The sequence below is a fragment of the Lepus europaeus genome, chromosome 10 (assembly GCF_033115175.1).
Source record: "Lepus europaeus isolate LE1 chromosome 10, mLepTim1.pri, whole genome shotgun sequence".
Classification (NCBI taxonomy): domain Eukaryota; kingdom Metazoa; phylum Chordata; class Mammalia; order Lagomorpha; family Leporidae; genus Lepus; species Lepus europaeus.
In genome coordinates, this window is record NC_084836.1 from 12402049 (window position 1) to 12419169 (window position 17121).

Below are 17121 nucleotides of genomic sequence, written 5' to 3' on the forward strand. Positions count from 1 at the left end.
ACTTCTCTGGGGGATGACAAGTATTTCTGAAAACTCCTCCGTAATGCTGCCTAAGCTGTCAGCTGAGCCGGGCGGTGATAGAGACAGTGGGCCCTGGTCCAGACCTCTGCCCTCTTATCATTTCCTAATTATGTGGCTTTCCCATTGCTGCACATTTCATCCATGCATGGTTCTGTTGCCCTGGTGATGCTGCCTCAGTGAAAGCTTGGTTTCCATGCGTGTGCCTTGGAAGCTGGATCAGACACATCCCCTTTGATCTCCTCTCCCGCCTGTGTCTGCATGGATTGGAGTCTTTTTTTCTTGCCTTTCTGGCTTGCGTCTATGCTGAGAGTCGGCTGTGGCACAGCCGCGGAATCATGGGACCAGGGATAGCCTTGTGGCTTAGGCAGTAAAGCCACTGCCTGCGATGCCGGCATCCTATTTGGGTGCCAGTTCATGTCCCGGCTGCTTCACTGCTAGTGGCCTGGGAAAAACAACGGAAGATGGCCCAAGTGTTTGGGCACCTGCCACCACCAACATGGGAGACCTGGATGAAGCTCCTGGCTCCTGGCTTTGTCTTGGCTCAACACTGGAAGTTGTGACCACCTGGGGAGTGAACCAGTGGATAGAAGATCTCTCTCTCTCTCTTCCTCTCTCTCTCTGTCTCTCTCTCTCTCTCTCTGTCATTCTCCCTGTGTTTAAAGCTCTGTCTTTTAAATGAATAAATCTTTAAAAAAGAATCACAGGACCTGGAATCAGAATTTCTGCATAGCACTCTTGCCTACGTCACTGATCATGTGACCTTGGACACTCCCATTTCTGTCTTGGAATCTCTGTCATCGGTGTCAAATGAGAGCAGGAATCTTCCTTCATTGCAATCAGGAGGCAGAAGCAGGAGAGTATGTGTGTGTGTGTGGGGGGGGTCATCCCTAGGCTCACATGGATTCTGTGGGCTGGAGATTCAGGGAGCGCAGAGCTGTGTGGTTCTTGTTTGGGGCTCCTCAGTCAGGTGGCAGCAGGTGGTGCCTGGAGCTGCAATGGTGCAAGATTGGGGGGTGCATTCTGTTCCAGCCTGCCTGCCTCTGTCTGTCTGTCTGTCTCTCTCTCTCTCCTTGTAGACTCAGCACCTCTCTGTGTAGTCTCTGCACCAGCTGTCTTGGTCTTCTTCCCAACATGTCGGCTCCAGGCAGCTGAAAGTTTACATGCAGGTTTCCACCATGGGAGTGCAGCTTGTAGCCCAGCCTCAGAAATCACATAGTATCACTTCTGCCCACATGCTGTGGCTTAAAGTGATTGCAAATGCCCACCTACTTTCACATATCCCTTCTCTCCATGGGATAAATGTCAAATCATTCGCATTCGTGTATCCACTCTGACATTGCCACAGTAGATATTGTTATTATGGGAAGTCCCATGAAGGGACCCTGTGATGTCAGACTGCACCCCTTAAGGAAGTATCCATCTTTCCTTTTGCTTCTTGCTTTGAACTTCATTTCTCAGTAGTGGTGTCATAATAATAAAAGTTAACATTTACCCTGAAGTATACCACAAGCTGTGGTAGATTTAAAGTATCCCACTCAATCCACACAACATACCTTCTTCATTTTACATGTCAGAAAACTGCTGAGAGAGCATAAAAATATTGCAAGGTGGCACAGCCAGGGAGAGGTAGAGATTGAGTCTAAACATGGGCGCCTGTGTTTTCAGTGCTGCACTGAAGCTCTGTGAATTGAGGATTCCAGAAGCCACACTCCTGTCAGCTGCTGAGCCCAGTCCTGTCCGTGTGCCTGGCAGGTGCGTAACCTCCAAAGACTGCAGGGTCACGGCCATGATGAAGGTCATCTTTCACAGTGGGAGTTAGGGCGTGCCCCATGAGGGTAATCCTTCCTTGGTGGGTCTATGCAAGGATCTCCCTGTTCTTTTAAAAGAAGTTGGATTGGTTCAAGTTGCCTTCCAGATGGTGGCTACATGTGTTGGCTCCGTGGAGGTTTGACATTTTGCTGGAGGCATTATGTTTGTAAAACTTGACATCTCTCACTTGTATTTTCTGGGTCCCTAACTAACCCCGCAGTATATTTTGATCTACTTTTTTTTAAAAAACTTCAACTTCAAGGACTTTACATAATAACTCTACAGTAGAGAGATTTGTCAGCAGGCTTCGCATAGCCTAGACTGCTGGTGGAAGACATTATTTTAGAATTGGGTCTCATATTCTGTTAGCATCGTATGTCTTCTTTGGGGCTTCTCTAGGGATACACAGTGCTTTGCCTAAATGTCGGGCTCTGGAATTAGAGAATATTTTATTTGGAAGAAACCCAGTGCGGTTATTTGGCACAATAATTTTCAGGGAGCTCTAGGTACAGAGATGTCTTTGGCACCCTCCCCATGTGTATTAATTATTTTTTTTGCTACACAGCAAGATATTACATCTTATCAAACATAGAATGGCAGGAAACCGTTTCGTGCTATTTATCTGACAAGGGATTGATAACCAGAATATATAAGGAACTCAGAAAAACCACTTGGAGAAACCTAAATAATACAGTTACGAAATGGGCAGTAGATCTAAGCAGACATTTTTTTTTTCCCCAAAGGAAGATGTGCCAATGGCCAACAGGTGGAAGAGAGGAGAATCAGCATCACTTATCATCTGAAGATGCACATTGAAACCACTGTGACACCCAGTTGGAATGGCTGTCATCAAAAAGACAAACGATAACAAGCATTGGCAAGAATGCAGAGAGAAGGGAGCCTTTGCCCACTCTTGGTGGGAATGCGAATTAGTACACTGTGGAAGGCAGTGTGGCGATTGCTCAAAATGTTAAAAGTAGGGCCAGCATGGGGTCCAGCAGTCCCTCTTCTGGGCATGCTGAAGAGACATCTGCACTGCGTGTGTATCGCGTGAGGGTTGAAGTGGAAGCAGCCCAAGGGTCCATCCCCTGATGGATGTGTGATACGGACGCGCAGTGGCATAGTATCCAGCCTCGAGAAAGGATAAAACCCTGCCGTTTGTGACAGGATGGCTAGAACTAGAAGTCATTATGTGAAATAAGCCAGGCAGGGGAGGCAAGTGCTGCAGGATGTCACACATGCGTGGAATCCAATAAGGTTTTGCACGGTAGGAGCGTAAGGACCGTACCAGAGGCTGGGAGGTATGGGGAAAGGTTGTTAATTGGGTACTAATTAATAGATGGGAGAAAATGGCTCTGGTATTTTTTGCACAATACAGCAGTGGTAAAGGATCATGGTAATGTGCTCTCTATATTTTTAAAAGCTGCATGAAAAAGGGTTTTGAGTGTTTCCAACATGAAGAAATGGCAACTATTTGAATAGACAGGTGTGTTTACGTGAATTTGAACATTACACAGCACACGTGTGCATGGAAACATGACGTGGTGCCCCTTGCACGTGTGTACTTTTTCTATTATTGGTTAAAAATAAAAAGAGATGACTCTAAGCAGCTTCGTTGGGGCTCTGAGTCTCTCATAAGCTTGCACTTACGACGTCTATGGGCTTGCACTCCTCCCAAGGCCTGGCCGGAGCTGCAGGGTCTGCTTCCGGGAAAGCTCAGGGGTATTGCTGGTGTTCTCAGTCCCTTAGGGCTAACCGAGTGTCCTGGGACAGTAGCCGTGAGCTTTCTTCAATGATTTAAAGAGAGACAGAAGCTACAGTGCCTAGCCGAGGGTGTCTTCTGCCATTCTGTTGGATTCTGTTGCTCATACAGGCTGACCCTGATACAGTGTGGGAGTGATGACACAAGGGCATGAGTGGCAGGTGAGAGGGGTCTTGGGGACCATCTTATTATACCATGACCAGGGCAGGGGCCACATCTCTGGTAATCCCCTGCTCCACCCCAAATCGAGCCTTGGCCCCTAAGCAGCCTTGCCTTGATTTGCTTTGTATATTGTGCCCTCTTTGCAAATTTGTTTTAGAAAAATGTGCCTTTCAGAAGAACAAATAAAGATGCAGCCCTCTGAGTTTAAAGATGATGGGGTTGAAGCAGAGAGAAGGACAGGGTCTTGCTTAAGCTACAAGTTGGAGCCCCGGCCCAGGCGGGGATTTTAGTGTCCCTTCTCTTCATCCCTGTGTCCTTGCCCTTGCATGTGGGGAGAGGAGACCATTCCCCAGCCAGGGAATGCTATCCCTAACCGTGAGTGGGAGTGGGAGTGAGAGGGTGGAGTCTAAGTCACTGGTGCCCAGCTGTGGAGCTGCCGAAGGCTCAGAGCTTGCCTGTGGAGCTGGTGATAAATGCTGTCTATGATGGCGATTGCTCTTAAGAGTGACAGATGCCACAGCACATCCAGACCTTACAAAGAGCCACGCTCTGAGCCCTTTCCACTCATCGTCTCAGTTCTTCTACCCGGCAACCCCAGGAGCTGGCCTGTTCATTACCTGTCTTTTATAGATGAGGAAACCAGGAGACGGAATTGTGTCTTGAAACATGGCAAAGAGTTGGGCAAGTGAAGTGAAGGGCGGGGCAGTTTCCATGTTGTGGTTCAGCTATGTGAAATCCACAAGCTTAACCACTCCTAAGCACACAGGTCAGCGGCATTGAATGTTTTCACGGTGTTGGGTCCTGGGTCTCTAGGACTTTCCATCTTGAAAATCTGAAACTCTGTACTCGTTAGATAACAGCTCCCTATTCTTAAGCCCCTGGCAACCACCATCCTCCCCTTCTCTCTCCATGACTTTGAGTTCATTCATACATCATGTACGCCCTTGTCCTTGGGTCTCTGGCCCGGGTCACTCAGCACACATGATGTCCTCAACCTTCATCTGTGTGTGTGTGTGTGTGTGTGTGTTTGTGTGGCATATGATGGAATTCCCAGCCTTTTCAGGCCACCCTGCTCAGTTGTATGTCTGCGCCATGTGTGTTTTCCCACTTGTTGATGTAGGCTTGGGTTGCCCCTGTGTCCTGGGTGTCACACCTGTGAGCACGGTGTATGTGTGTCTCTGTGAGACCCTGCCGTCACTCCTTGGATGTCTGTGCCCAGAAGCAGAGCAGTTCTGTGCCCAGTTCTGTGTTTGGCTTTTGGAGGATCCACTGTAGAGTCTTCCACAGAGCTGTTTTACGTTCCTGCCAGCAGTGCACAGGGGTTCTGGTGCCTCTCCAACCTCACCCCCACAGCCCGTGAATCTAATTACATAGGCTACTCTGCTTTTTCAGTGTGTGCTAACACAAGCAAATATGTCATCTGGTCATTCCTCACAGGGGAAGCCACGTTTTCACAGGTGTCCACGGGCTCCAGTGCACCTGTCCTCTCTCCACCTCTGGTCTCAGCCGCTCATCTCTCCTCCTTTGGACCTCTTTTCCAGGCTACCTGACCTTGCTCTCCCTCAACGGCTGGAGCTGGGCTGATCCGAAGCCAGGAGCCAGGAGCTTCTTCTGGGTCTGCCATGTGGGTGCAGGGGCCCAAGTTCTTGGGTCATCTTCTACTGCTTTCCCAGGCCATAGCAGAGAGCTGGATAGGAAGTGGAGCAGCTGGCACTTGAACCGGCACCCATATGGGATGCTGGCACTGCAGGCGGTGGCTTTTACCCACTGTGCCACAGCGAGGCCCGAGGCACGCTTTCTTATACTCACTTGTTTAATCCTCACAGCAGCGCGGTGGGTGGCTATTCTATGTGAACTTGACCAATGAGGGCAGAGGCACAGGGGAGGTTAATTACAGGGCCAGGACAAGGGACCTGACCAGTGCAATCAGACAAATTACAAGGTGGACTGTGCCTAGCGTGGGAAACCAAAGGTCTCCTATGCCTGAGAACAGTCATTCTTGACCACGCACCCGTGGGCTGAGTTCGCCTTGGCGCAGCTCCTCTGGGGCCCATGTCTCTCTGGGTTTCCCCTCTGTCTCCCGCTGTCTCCCTGGTTGACTCCAGTAGGCAGAGACTGTCTGATTTCCCAGTATATCCTCTGAGTGCGGAGCACCGCCTCGCACATCAGACACACCAGAATGTCCGTGTCATGAATCCCTCTTGCACAGGGTAAAACCAAGGTCTCCACGTAACCCTGTGATGTTGGAAATGAACCCTGGTTCGCAGCTCTGGAGCTTCCTTCAGCTAGATCTTGTGGTGAGGCTCTCAGAAATTCCACGTGTGCTGAGCACTGTGCCTGGAGTACAAGGAAGAGAGTAGAGGCCTTTGATGGTTTCCTTGCATAGAGCTTCTGTGGCTCATGCTCTAAGAGCTTTGTAAAGCTCCTAATGATTCATACATAAAATGTAGATTCTCAGATGCATTGCCCTGTGCCCTTCCCTTTAGGGACCAGCAAGTATCTGAACGTCTGGAAGTCTTGGCTTTCCTTCCAACCTCCAGGCTCGATGGGATGTGAAGGAAGGGTCGCTGGTGCCCATCAGATCCTGGGAGGGTACAAATGGCACACTCAAGGGGTGAAAGGAAGTGGGGGAGCTGACCAGGAAAGACAGTGCTCTCAGGAAGGAGGGCTTACAAGCCTTGCTTTGCAACCTGCAGAGGAGATTCTTGACATGAATTTCGGAGTCTCTGATGTGCCAGGCACTGTACCTAGAGTGGGAGGCGGAAGGCGGGAGGTGTCACATAACCTGGTCAGAGCTGCAGCTGTGGGCTAGGCTCCTGCAGGAGCTGGGGTGTCTGACCTCTCCAATCCTGCTGATGCCTCCCATTGACCAACCTCAGCCAGCAGCCAGGGGCAGAGGGAGCCCCCTTGATTTGATCTGCACAGTTCTGCCTCTCCGTGCACTGAATGAGTTAGGGAAGAGGAGGGGTGAGTTTGCAGGGCCCCAGGAGACCACCAAACTACTGTCTGGGCTGTGGGTGTTGATCTATAATTGCAAGTGTGGAGAGGAAGGCTTGGGGAGAGGCCTGTAGTCACAGAGTCTGTCATTCAGACCCCGTCCTGTGATGGACAGAGTGTCCCTGTGTGTGGCTCTCTTTAGCCCACCCTACTGAGAACCCTGCAAAGCTGGCCTGCACAGCTTCTGAGTCTAAAGGTGTCCCACAGAGACCACTTGTGGGACTCACCCTTCGTGACCCCCCCAACACCTGCCCCACACTCCTGCATGCTTCCACGGGCCTGTTCAGTGACACTCCAGCTGCTGTTTTCCAGGGTAGCAGGGCCCTGCTCTGCGGCTCCCAGTGATGAGTGCATTCATGGTGGCAGGTGTATTGGACGAGACTAAAGAGATCGGAACATTAGGTAAAATGTTTGAGAATGTACAACGCTTGTGCTTGCATTTTGATGGGCCCATTTAGAAAAGTCCCTGAACCTTGAAGCCAAGACAAAGTTTGATGTCTTTGAGGCTGCTTGTTTCAATATTTGTGATTCTGAAGAGCCTGATTCAGCAAGTTTCCCCCCATCCTCATCCCCTTGCTCGTTACGGCTCCTGTGTGCGAGGGAGCCTCTTCCTACTCATTTCCTTCATGATTTAAGTGATGACAGTCACATCTGCATTACTGTCTTATTTTATTTTATTTTTTTATTTGACGGAGTTAGTGCGAGAGACAGAGAGAAAGGTCTTCCTTCCGTTGGTTCACCCCCCAAATGGCCACTACGGCCTGAGCTATGCCCATCCAAAGCCAGGAGCCAGGTGCCCCCCACCCTGGTCTCCCATGCAGGCGCAGGCGCCCAAGCACCTGGGCCATCCTCCACTGCCTTCCCGGGCCACAGCAGAGAGCTGGACTGGAAGAGGAGCAGCCGGGACTAGAACCCTGCACCCACATGGGATGCTGGGGCTGCAGGTGGAGGATTAACCAAGTGAGCCAAGGCACTGGCCCCTGCATTACTGTCTTTCATTCTGAGTCCTAAGGAGATGCTTTCCAGAGATAAGTAAGGCTTCATCATTGTAAGATGGGGAAGTTAGGCTGAGAAAAGGACCCAGAGGGATCTGGGCTTCCCCACTGAGCTGCCATTGTTCTCCCTCACCCTCTTTCTTCTTCTTATAATGGAGCCTAACAACAGGTGCTCTTGACCTTCAGGACAGGATGATTTTATTGTGGGGCTGTCCTGTGCATCACAGTGTGGCTTCCACTCACTAGATGCCAGTAGTAACCCCAGCACCAAATGTGACAACCAATCACGTCCCAGACACGACCAGTTTTCCTAAGGGTTGTGGGGAGGGAGGTGCATGCCCTGGCTAAGAACTGCCACAGGGCTGCCATTGTGGCACAGTGAACCGGCTGACACCGGCAAGTTGACATCCCATGTCACAGTGCTGGTTGAGGTCCTGGCTGCTCTGTTCCTGATCCAGCTGTCTGCTGATGTGCCTGGGAAGGCAGCAGAGGGGGCCCTGCCACCCACATGGGAGACCTGGATGGAGCTTTGGACTCCTGTCTTCAGTCTACACTAACCCCAGGCACAGCGGTCATTTGGAGAGTGAACCAGTGGATGGAAGATCGTTCCCTCCCTTCCCCCCCCCATCCTCCCCTTGAAATAAATCAATAAATCTTAAAGAGAGAGAGGAAAAAAACCCTGCCTTTTAGGTCCTGGAAGTCAGAGATTGTGAGATCTTTGGTCTGAGCAAGGGCTGGGGAGCAGGATATGTTTCTATTTTTAAACTCCTCGGGTGTTTTTAATGTATCACCAGGGTTGAGATTTGTTCCAGCGTGTGCATCCCAGCTCTGTGAGCCTGTGTTTTCTGGTCTCTGATACGGCAGTGATAACACCGTACGTATCTCCTGTCACTGTGAGACTTAACATCTGGTGACCTCTATTAAGTGTCAAGCTCAGGTTCATAGTTCCCAGGTTCGGGAGAGAGCGAGGAGGCTGCAGCTGTCCTCTGGGGTTGGGGATTGGCGTTTCAGGTGTTCGGAGAGCCACGAGCAGAGTGAGGTGATGGTTGAGATGGGTAGGGGTGGAGGCCAGGTGTGGTGTGGCCTGCCAGCCGTGGAACGCAGACCTCTCCATGGAGGATGAGAAGCAATGTGGGAGGCAGGTGACTGTAGAGTTTACGAGGAAATGAGATCTCGCGTGAAGCTGAGGTCCAGCATGGTCAAGGTGACGTGAAGGTCATTGTAGGTAAAGCAGACGTGGGACCATTTGTTGGATGGATTCACCCTCGGTGGGCAAGCATCCCACGGTGACATCAGCAGGGGCCGCTGAGGAGGGCCTGGGGACCAGCGCCATGGTCATGGCAGCTTGTGGGAGAGTGGCCAGGATGTAGACTGTGTTTTGAAGTGGCTGAGCAGGATCACCAGCATCCTGAAGCCGTGGGAGCAAGGGCCATGAGCAGTTCTGAGAAAGAACAGGCGTCTGGGGCACCTTCCCTTTCACGTAGGTTTGGGGCTGGGAGGCACGTCATTCTGCGCTGTTCCCGGGACAGCACATGGTTACAGTGCATGGCAGGAAGCAGGTTTTGATGCAAGGAAGGATGTGCTTCAGCAGAAGGGTCAGAATCAGCAGAGGTGGACTCTGCATGGGCTGAGAGGCCGGATGGCTTCCTTCCAAGAGGCCCTAGAGCGTTTTGTCGCTCTGTGCCTGCTGTGGAGAATGGCAAGTGTGGTGCAAGGAGTGAGTAGGAAAGGTGCTGGCAGAGGGCAGCCGAGCTCAGAGTGCCAGCCTTGCCTGGGAGCCTCTTATGAAAAAGCATGTATGGATGGATGGATGGATGGATGGATGGATGGATAGGTGATAGATAGATAAATAGATAGAGATTGATTTGAAAGAAAGATATCTTCCATCTGCTGGTTTACTCCCCAAATGGCCAGAACAGCCAAGGCTATGCCAGGCCAAAGCCAGGAGCCTGGAACACCATTCAGCCCTTTTGTGTGGCTAACAGGACCCAAGCACTTGGGCCATCTTCTGCTGCTTCAGGCATATTAGCAGGGAGCTGGATCAGAAGTGGAGTAGCTAGGACTTGAACCAGCGTTCCTATGAGTTATCACAGGCAACAGCCTTGGCTGCCGTGCCACAATGCTGGTCCATGCCTGGGAGCTTTGAGGGTGCACAGAGTTGAGTATCTGTCACCTACAATCTACCCACAACACCTCAAGTTTCCAAGGCACCCATCTTTGGGAAGCTGTGATTGGGATTGGGAACTGCCATTGTCCCCTCACTCCATGAAGACGTGGGACACCCCCCTTAAGTGGCAGGGAGTCTGCTGACCTGTAGCTGTCCCAGGGCCACCCAAGGCTAAAGGAGAGAGCCAGGGTTCATGTCTGGGACACATGCCCCTCAGTGCCTACATGAAGACCTGAGAGGTTCCCTCCAGTTCCTGCTTACTTCAGCTGTTTGGATGGTACCATGGTGGGGTCCCCAGGTGTCCCTTGAACCCTTCAGCCCTGTTAAGAAGTGGACTCCAAGACACCCAATGAGAACCTTGAACAAAACCTCCGGGAGCCATGGCTGCCCAGTCTGAGGTCCCTGACCGTGGCCCATCCTTGCGGGTGTGTTTCTTCTTCTCGGAGGTCGCCAGCTGTCATCCTCTGTCAGTTTGTGGGCAGGGGATTCACTGTTTGCCCATTTGAACCAATCGCCATTTCTCTCGTCCCCAAAATGTAATTGAAAGAGCCTTAATGGCTTCCAAATGATGATGGCTCCATAAACCGATTAAAAAGGCCTCAATAAAACTGTCTCCAGTTATTTTCCATAGCTGCCGACTGTGCCCTTTGTTTTCTAATGATCCCGACGGGAAACAAGAGCGATTTTTCTTCCTGGTGTCCTCTGAAACCCCAGCCAGGGCTTCTTCCGTCCGTCTGACTCTTTGCCCTCTGCTCTTTCCCTCCCAGACCATCCACGTTGCTATTGTCTGCGCCGGATACAACGCCAGCCGTGACGTCGTCACCTTGGTCAAGTCCGTCCTGTTTCATCGGTAAGAGCGGTGCTGGTCCTCCACGGGCCGACGGGTGTCTCTCAGTGCCTGCACTTTTCCTTGGGGAAGAGTTATGCAGTAGCACAGTTGCTAAGCCATCCTTCCGGCTGCTGCAAAAATGTAGCTTTTGTCCAAGACCCTGGGGAAGTTTTTATTTATTTGAGAGGTAGAGTTATAGACAGTGAGAAGGAGAGACAGAGAGAGAGAGAGAGGGCTTCCTTCTGCTGGTTCATTCCCCAAATGGCCGAAACTGCCGGAGCTGGGCCGATCTGAAGCCAGGAGCTCTTTCTGGGTCTCCCATGCCAGTGCAGGGCTCCAAGCACTTGGGCCATCTTCTACTGCTTTCCCAGGCCATAGCAGGGAGCTGGATTGGAAGTGGAGCAGCCGGGATTAGAACCGGTGCCCATATGGGATGCTGGCTTTAAGCCACTGCATCACAGTGCAGGCTCCTGTTTTTGTCTTTTGGGTTTTTTTGTTTGTTTGTTTTAGATTTATTTACTTATTTATTTGGAAGGTAGGGTGACAGAGAGGGAGATACAGAAAGAGAATAAGAACTTCAATCTGCTGGTTCACTCCCCAATTCGCACAACTGATGGGGATAGATACCGAGGAGGCTGGAACTCCATCCGGATCTCCGATGTGGGTAGCGGGAGCAGAAGAACTTGGGCTTTTATCTGCTGCCTCCCAGAGAGATGCATTATCAATAAACTGGATTGGAAGCATGGAGTAGCCAGGACTTGAAGTAGCTCTCTGATGTGGGGTATGGGCATCCCAAGCAGTGACTTAACCTGGTGCCCCACAACACCTGTCCCTGATAACAGTGTTCAGTAACAGCGATCAGGTGTTGTCTTGCCTTGTTTAGAATTGTAGCTCTCATACCCAAGGGGACCTTCAAGTGCATCCTAATTTGGAGCTTGAGTTTCTGCCTCAGGTTCCTTGCCTGGTACTCACCTAACCTGCCTGTTAGCAGGCTGAACTGTGTCCCTTTAAAAATGGCTACGGTGAAGTCCTGATCCCTGGTTCTTCAGAGTGAGGTTGTCTCTGCAGAGAGGATGCTTACAGAGATGATTAAATTAAAATAGAGTCGCTGGTGTGGTCCCTACTTAACCATGAGCGGTGTCCTTTGAACATGCAGAGCCAGACATGGAAGGAGGGAGGACCGTGTATGCACACGCAGAGACTGGCCAGCCCCTGCCAGCCACTGAGACAGGCCTCCCGAGTGCTCAGACGTTGACCCTCCAGAGCTGTGGGAAAACGGGTTTCTCGTTAAACCACCCGCCCTGGTGTTTTTCCTGAACAGCCCAGCCATCTAGTGCAGGCGGCTTACTCTGTTTCGGTGTTGCCTGTCCCACTTTTAAACAGTTGGTGATTGACTCAAAAAAAAAAAAAAAAAAATCTTGCCTAATGTTACATTGCATTTCCCAAACCCAGATGATCCCATGGCCCTGGTGGATCCCACCTGACCCCTGGAACCAGTCATTCACAGCATTGGTTCCTCAGCCTCCTGTAAGGGATCTTCCTCTGAGGAATTGTGTCTTCTCCAAGTTAAGCCCCTGTTCTCTCGTGGGACTTGCCTTCTCTCCTCTCACTGTTTTGATTGATTGATTGGTATCTGCACATAGTCAGGGTCATGTCCAGATTAGAATGCCCTTGGCTGCACTATAGCATTGCCTCCACAGGTTTACATGAAACGTACCCACACCATAGCCAACAGTGTGGAACTGTATCGAGAGGTCTAGTTAGGATCCAGAGAGTCCCCGGCAGCCAGAGCAGTCATGAGACGCTCTCAGTGTTCACTCGAACGGAGATGAATGTCAAGTTCTACACCCGAGTTTAGCTACCACTGTTGTAAAAGGAGAGAATTAGTGGACCCCCAAGACCTACTGTCTGTGCAAGAACCGGGTTCATCCTGGATTCTGCCTTCTCCCTCAGCCCCCAGGTGGCTATCTTTAAGCAATGCCTTGATGTCTTCCCTCTTAAGTATTTCTCAGTTCTTTCTTTTCTTCTCCATCCCTACTGTGACTGGCGTGGTCCAGGTCTCCCTGTTCTCTCATCTGCGTGAGTCCTTCCTGCCTCCCTCACTCTCTGCTTCTCCAGGAGCCCAGAGTGATATTTCAGATGGGCAGATATGATCTCCTAAAACCTTTCTGTGGCTTCGTCTCATCCACAGAAAGAAATCTGGGCTGGTGCTGTAGAGTAGCAGGCTAAGCACAAGCTGTTATGCCAGCATCCTGTATCAGAGTGCTGGTTTAAGTCCCGGCTGCTCCACCTCTGATCCAGCTCCCTGCTAGTGCATCCATGAAGGCAGTGGTGCTTAGGCCTTTGCCACCTATGTGGGAGAAAGGGTGGGGTTCTGGGCTCCTGACTTTGGCTTGGCCTAGCCCCAGGCATTGCAGCCATTGGAGGGGGTGAACCAGCGGATCGAAGATGTCTCACTCTGTCTTTCATGCTGTTTCAAACAAATAAGTGGATAGATAGGTCTTTTTAAGAGAGGTGAGAGAGAAGAGGAGTCAACCTCTCTGCTATGGCACATGGACCACTGGGGTCTGGCCTCATTCCCAGATTTCTCTGCCTCTCCTGGCACTGACTTCACGTTCCAGCACGTGTGCCCTGCCTCTGCTCCTCCCCATCTCCATGATGCGTCCTGCCTGTTCCGTCTCATCACACTTCTCCATCTGCCCCTTCTCCCCTGCCATCCCCAAACTGGGCTGCTTCCTCTTACCCTTATAAGACTTCACAGAGATTATTTGCTAACAGGAAGCCCACTTGACACCCTCAGGCTGATTTAGGGCTCCTCAGCTACCACTATGCCCTGTGCATTGGCTCTGTCATATTTATTACATATCTGTGGTATGTGTTCTGCAGCAGAATGTGGGTCCTCTGGGGACAGAAGCCACTGCTGTTATCCTGTATCCCGGGGACTGTCTGCAAAGTAGCTGTCATGTATTACATGCTCAGCAAATGCTTGCTTGTTTAGCCAGGGAGTCTGGGGTGTTGATGAATAAAGAGACTAGAGACAAATCTGTTCACCCAGTTACCTTATATATCCAGCCCGCATCTAGTTCAGGTTCATGTCCATGCCACTGTCTAGCCAAGTGTGTTTCGGCACGTCTTTCTTGATCTTCAGATTTCACTTTCGGTGTCAGATAGCTTTTGTTGTGAACCAGTTCACCCGCACGCGTACTTGGTCTAAACCATTCATGTATTAGCTCAGTTGTTTCTGTTGAACTCACTCGTGTGGCTCTCATGCTGGGTCCCCTTGCATGCTGTTGGCAGCTGGCAGGTTAGCCGGATGCCGGGTGCTCTGCCCTCCTGGAGTGGGGTGAGGGGGTGCGGAAGTGAGCAAGCAGCACTTGGCAATGGGGGCTGCTCCTCTGCTTTGTACATCTATCTGGTTGGTACTCTGACTTTATGTATTTGTCCGAGGAGGGAATGGCAGCGGCCACGGTCGGGCTCAGCCCGTGTCTTCTGCCTCCAGGTGAGATGCCGTAGCTGCTGTGTGGCCTTGGAGACTCCTGAGGGCTCCACAGGCCTCACTTAATGCTGACAACCAGGTCTTTTGTAGCCTAAGCGTGGAATTAACTGAGTGTTTCTCAGACTTCCATGTGTATATTGCTTGTCTTCTTTAAAGAACTCAAGTCCCTCCCTGAATCCAAAAGCCCACTTTTTAGCAAAGGATATTTGCGTGATGATAGATATTGAATTATGCTATTTCTCAATTATGGCAAATTTTAAGGGCATTACAAACTTCTAGTGTTGTGTTGGCTATAAATATGATTCCTGTTGCTTTAGCTACAAATCACCTAATCCGGTCGTTGTTGAAACTGCAAGAATCCTGTTGAGTGTAAACTTTCACTCCTACACTGACTGCACACCACAAAGACGCTGCATTCAGAAAGGAAAGCCGTGGTGCCTTCGCTGCTGATGGCATGGCACACTCTCCTGGTGGCGTGGGTCCGTGGGAAGAAAGCAAGCTCTTTGTCTTAAGCATATTCTGCATCCCATGTCAATTACAACTTGATCCTCTTGGACCAAGTGACCACTGGAGTCCCTCCCAGCCCTGCAGTTGTAAGAGTAAGGAGTTTGTGAACTGACATGTGGGGGAATGATGAGTTGAGAGATCAAGACAAAAGGACTTTTGAAAGACTCTGAGCTCAGAAAGTCCAGCTATAAATAGCTCCATTGCCTCCCAGGCACATTAAGGGGATTAACTAAAACATGATTATAAAATACTTTGACAAATGGAGCACCTTCCCAATGTTCATAATAATAATATAATAATAGTGGTGCAGGGTGCTTCTTTTGCTGTTCACTGTTAATTACAGTAATTAGATTTATTTTCCAGACAAGATTTTCAGCAGATTTTCATCTAAGGCTTGCCTTGTTACATCAAATCAATTTTACTTCTACAGTATGCTTGGTGACAGTGAACATACTGCATTTTAAAAGATAGTGAAATAGTGATGTGTCCATTCTTGTATCCTGGTGTAGGCCCTGAAAATGGCTGTAACCTTTTGGAAGGAAATTTAATAATATTGTGCCAAAATCCTTGACCCATTCGCAATCACTTTAGAGAGTTTTCTTCCAAAAACGTGTCCCTCACTGTAGAAATCTTTTTCTGAAATACTACTTATAATCACAAAATTGGATAATAGTTACAAACAATAGGATTAAATAATGGAACAACCTCCTATAGTAAGCTGTGTACTCAGTTGAAAGGTATATAATAACCAGGAGCAATGCTTATGATATAAATAAGTGAAAACACCGTCCAAATGGAATGTGGAACATGCGTTCCAGTGTGCATAAACATACATGTGGACTGCATGTGTACACATACGTGGCCAAAACAGAGGGGGTGAAGGATGAGCAGAAATGACATCGACATCGGGCTCTCGCTTGGTGCGTTTGGCTGGTAGAAGTAAAGGTGACCTTGTTTTTGTTTTTCTTTAGCATTACATTTATTTATAGCCATTTCCTCATTTGACTTCTGTGAAGAGCAAAGGTGGATGAGAAACATACACACAACGTATATGTGAGGAAGATTTATGACTGGTAGAGAATAGCACCCTGTGAGTCTTGGCACCCGCGTCGGGACGTTCAAAGAGAACTTTGCAGAACGCCTGTAGCTCCAGTTCCAGCTGCAAACAGCTGAGAAATGTTGCTCCTCTTCTAGGAAACCTCCTTCCTAGAAAAAATAAGTATTTATGTGGTACCTAAGTGTTTACCTCCTAGGCAGAGAGGTGAAGGATCCATTTATAAGAATTTAATTTCTGTTTACTAGGGTTATCCACTCAGAAGCTCAATCTCACTCCAAAGTCCTGTTGCCAGCAAAAGGCTGGTTGTGTTTCATACTTCACATATCACTATTTTTTAATTATTATTATTATTACTTTAAGGTTTATTTATTCATCTGAAAGGCAGGGTTACAGAGAGGGTGAGGGAGATGCAGAGAGAGAGGTCTTCCATCTGATGGTTCACTCCCCCATGGCTGCAATGGCTAGGACTGGGCCAGGCCAAAGCCAGGAGCCAGGAGCTTCAGCTGGGTCCCTCTTGTAGGTTCAGGGACCCAAGTACTTGGGCCATCTTTTTCTGCTTTCCCAGGCACATTAGCAGGGAGCTGGATCAGAAGTGGAGCAGCCAGGACTCAAAGTGGCGCCCATATGGGATGCTGGTGCCACCTCTTTTTTTTTTGTTTGGTTTTGGTTTTTTAAGCTTCCCTTGTGCCCCATAAGACTATGGAGAGTGGACAAGCGTGTTTGTAGCTGCTCTCTGCCTCCAGTTGTCTCAGTGCTTCTTCAGGCTAACCTGGTTGTGGAGGCACTGTCTAGGCTGTGGTGTGTGAGCGCTGGATTGGAATCTGTATGTCCCAGAGTACCGACTTGCTCCTCAGCCTACCAGAGAGCCCTGCTTGGAATGTGCAAGGAAGCCCACGGCCTCTGTAAGTCACATATTGAACAAACCCTGATGCAGCTCTCCCTCTGTCTGCTGAGTGTTCTCTGTGTATTGATTCACCGAGCCCCCCAGTCCCCCTATGAAGTGGGCAGTACTAGTGTCCCCATTTTACAGGCCGAGAAACTGAGGGCTGCGAGGTTAAGTCACGGCCCAGGGTCACAGAGAAAGCATGAGTTGAGTCAGATTTGAATGTCGTCAGTATCCAGAACTCAGAATTTGAGCTCTGCCCTGGGAAGAAGTTACCATGGTTAGCATCCTTGCTTTTAGTTCTTAACCATGATTCTGGGTGACAGTGTAGACATTATTGTTGCCATGAACTCTGTAGTCAGCACTATCCCACCACCCCACTCAGGTATGCATTTTGAGCTTCTGAGCTTGGAATAAATGGATGATTTAAGCCGGA

At 49.8% G+C, this 17121-nt stretch overlaps 1 protein-coding gene across 4 annotated transcripts in view; it reads left to right on the plus strand.

The window, feature by feature from the left end:
- The window catches only part of LARGE1 (LARGE xylosyl- and glucuronyltransferase 1), a 570843-nt gene that overhangs the window by 267943 nt on the left and 285779 nt on the right, over window positions 1–17121 (plus strand). For all 4 annotated transcript variants that reach the window (XM_062202942.1, XM_062202944.1, XM_062202943.1 and 1 more), the window contains exon 4: window positions 10681–10763. In XM_062202942.1, coding sequence (XP_062058926.1) covers window positions 10681–10763 — 83 coding nt within the window. The remainder of the gene's footprint in view (window positions 1–10680; window positions 10764–17121) is intronic.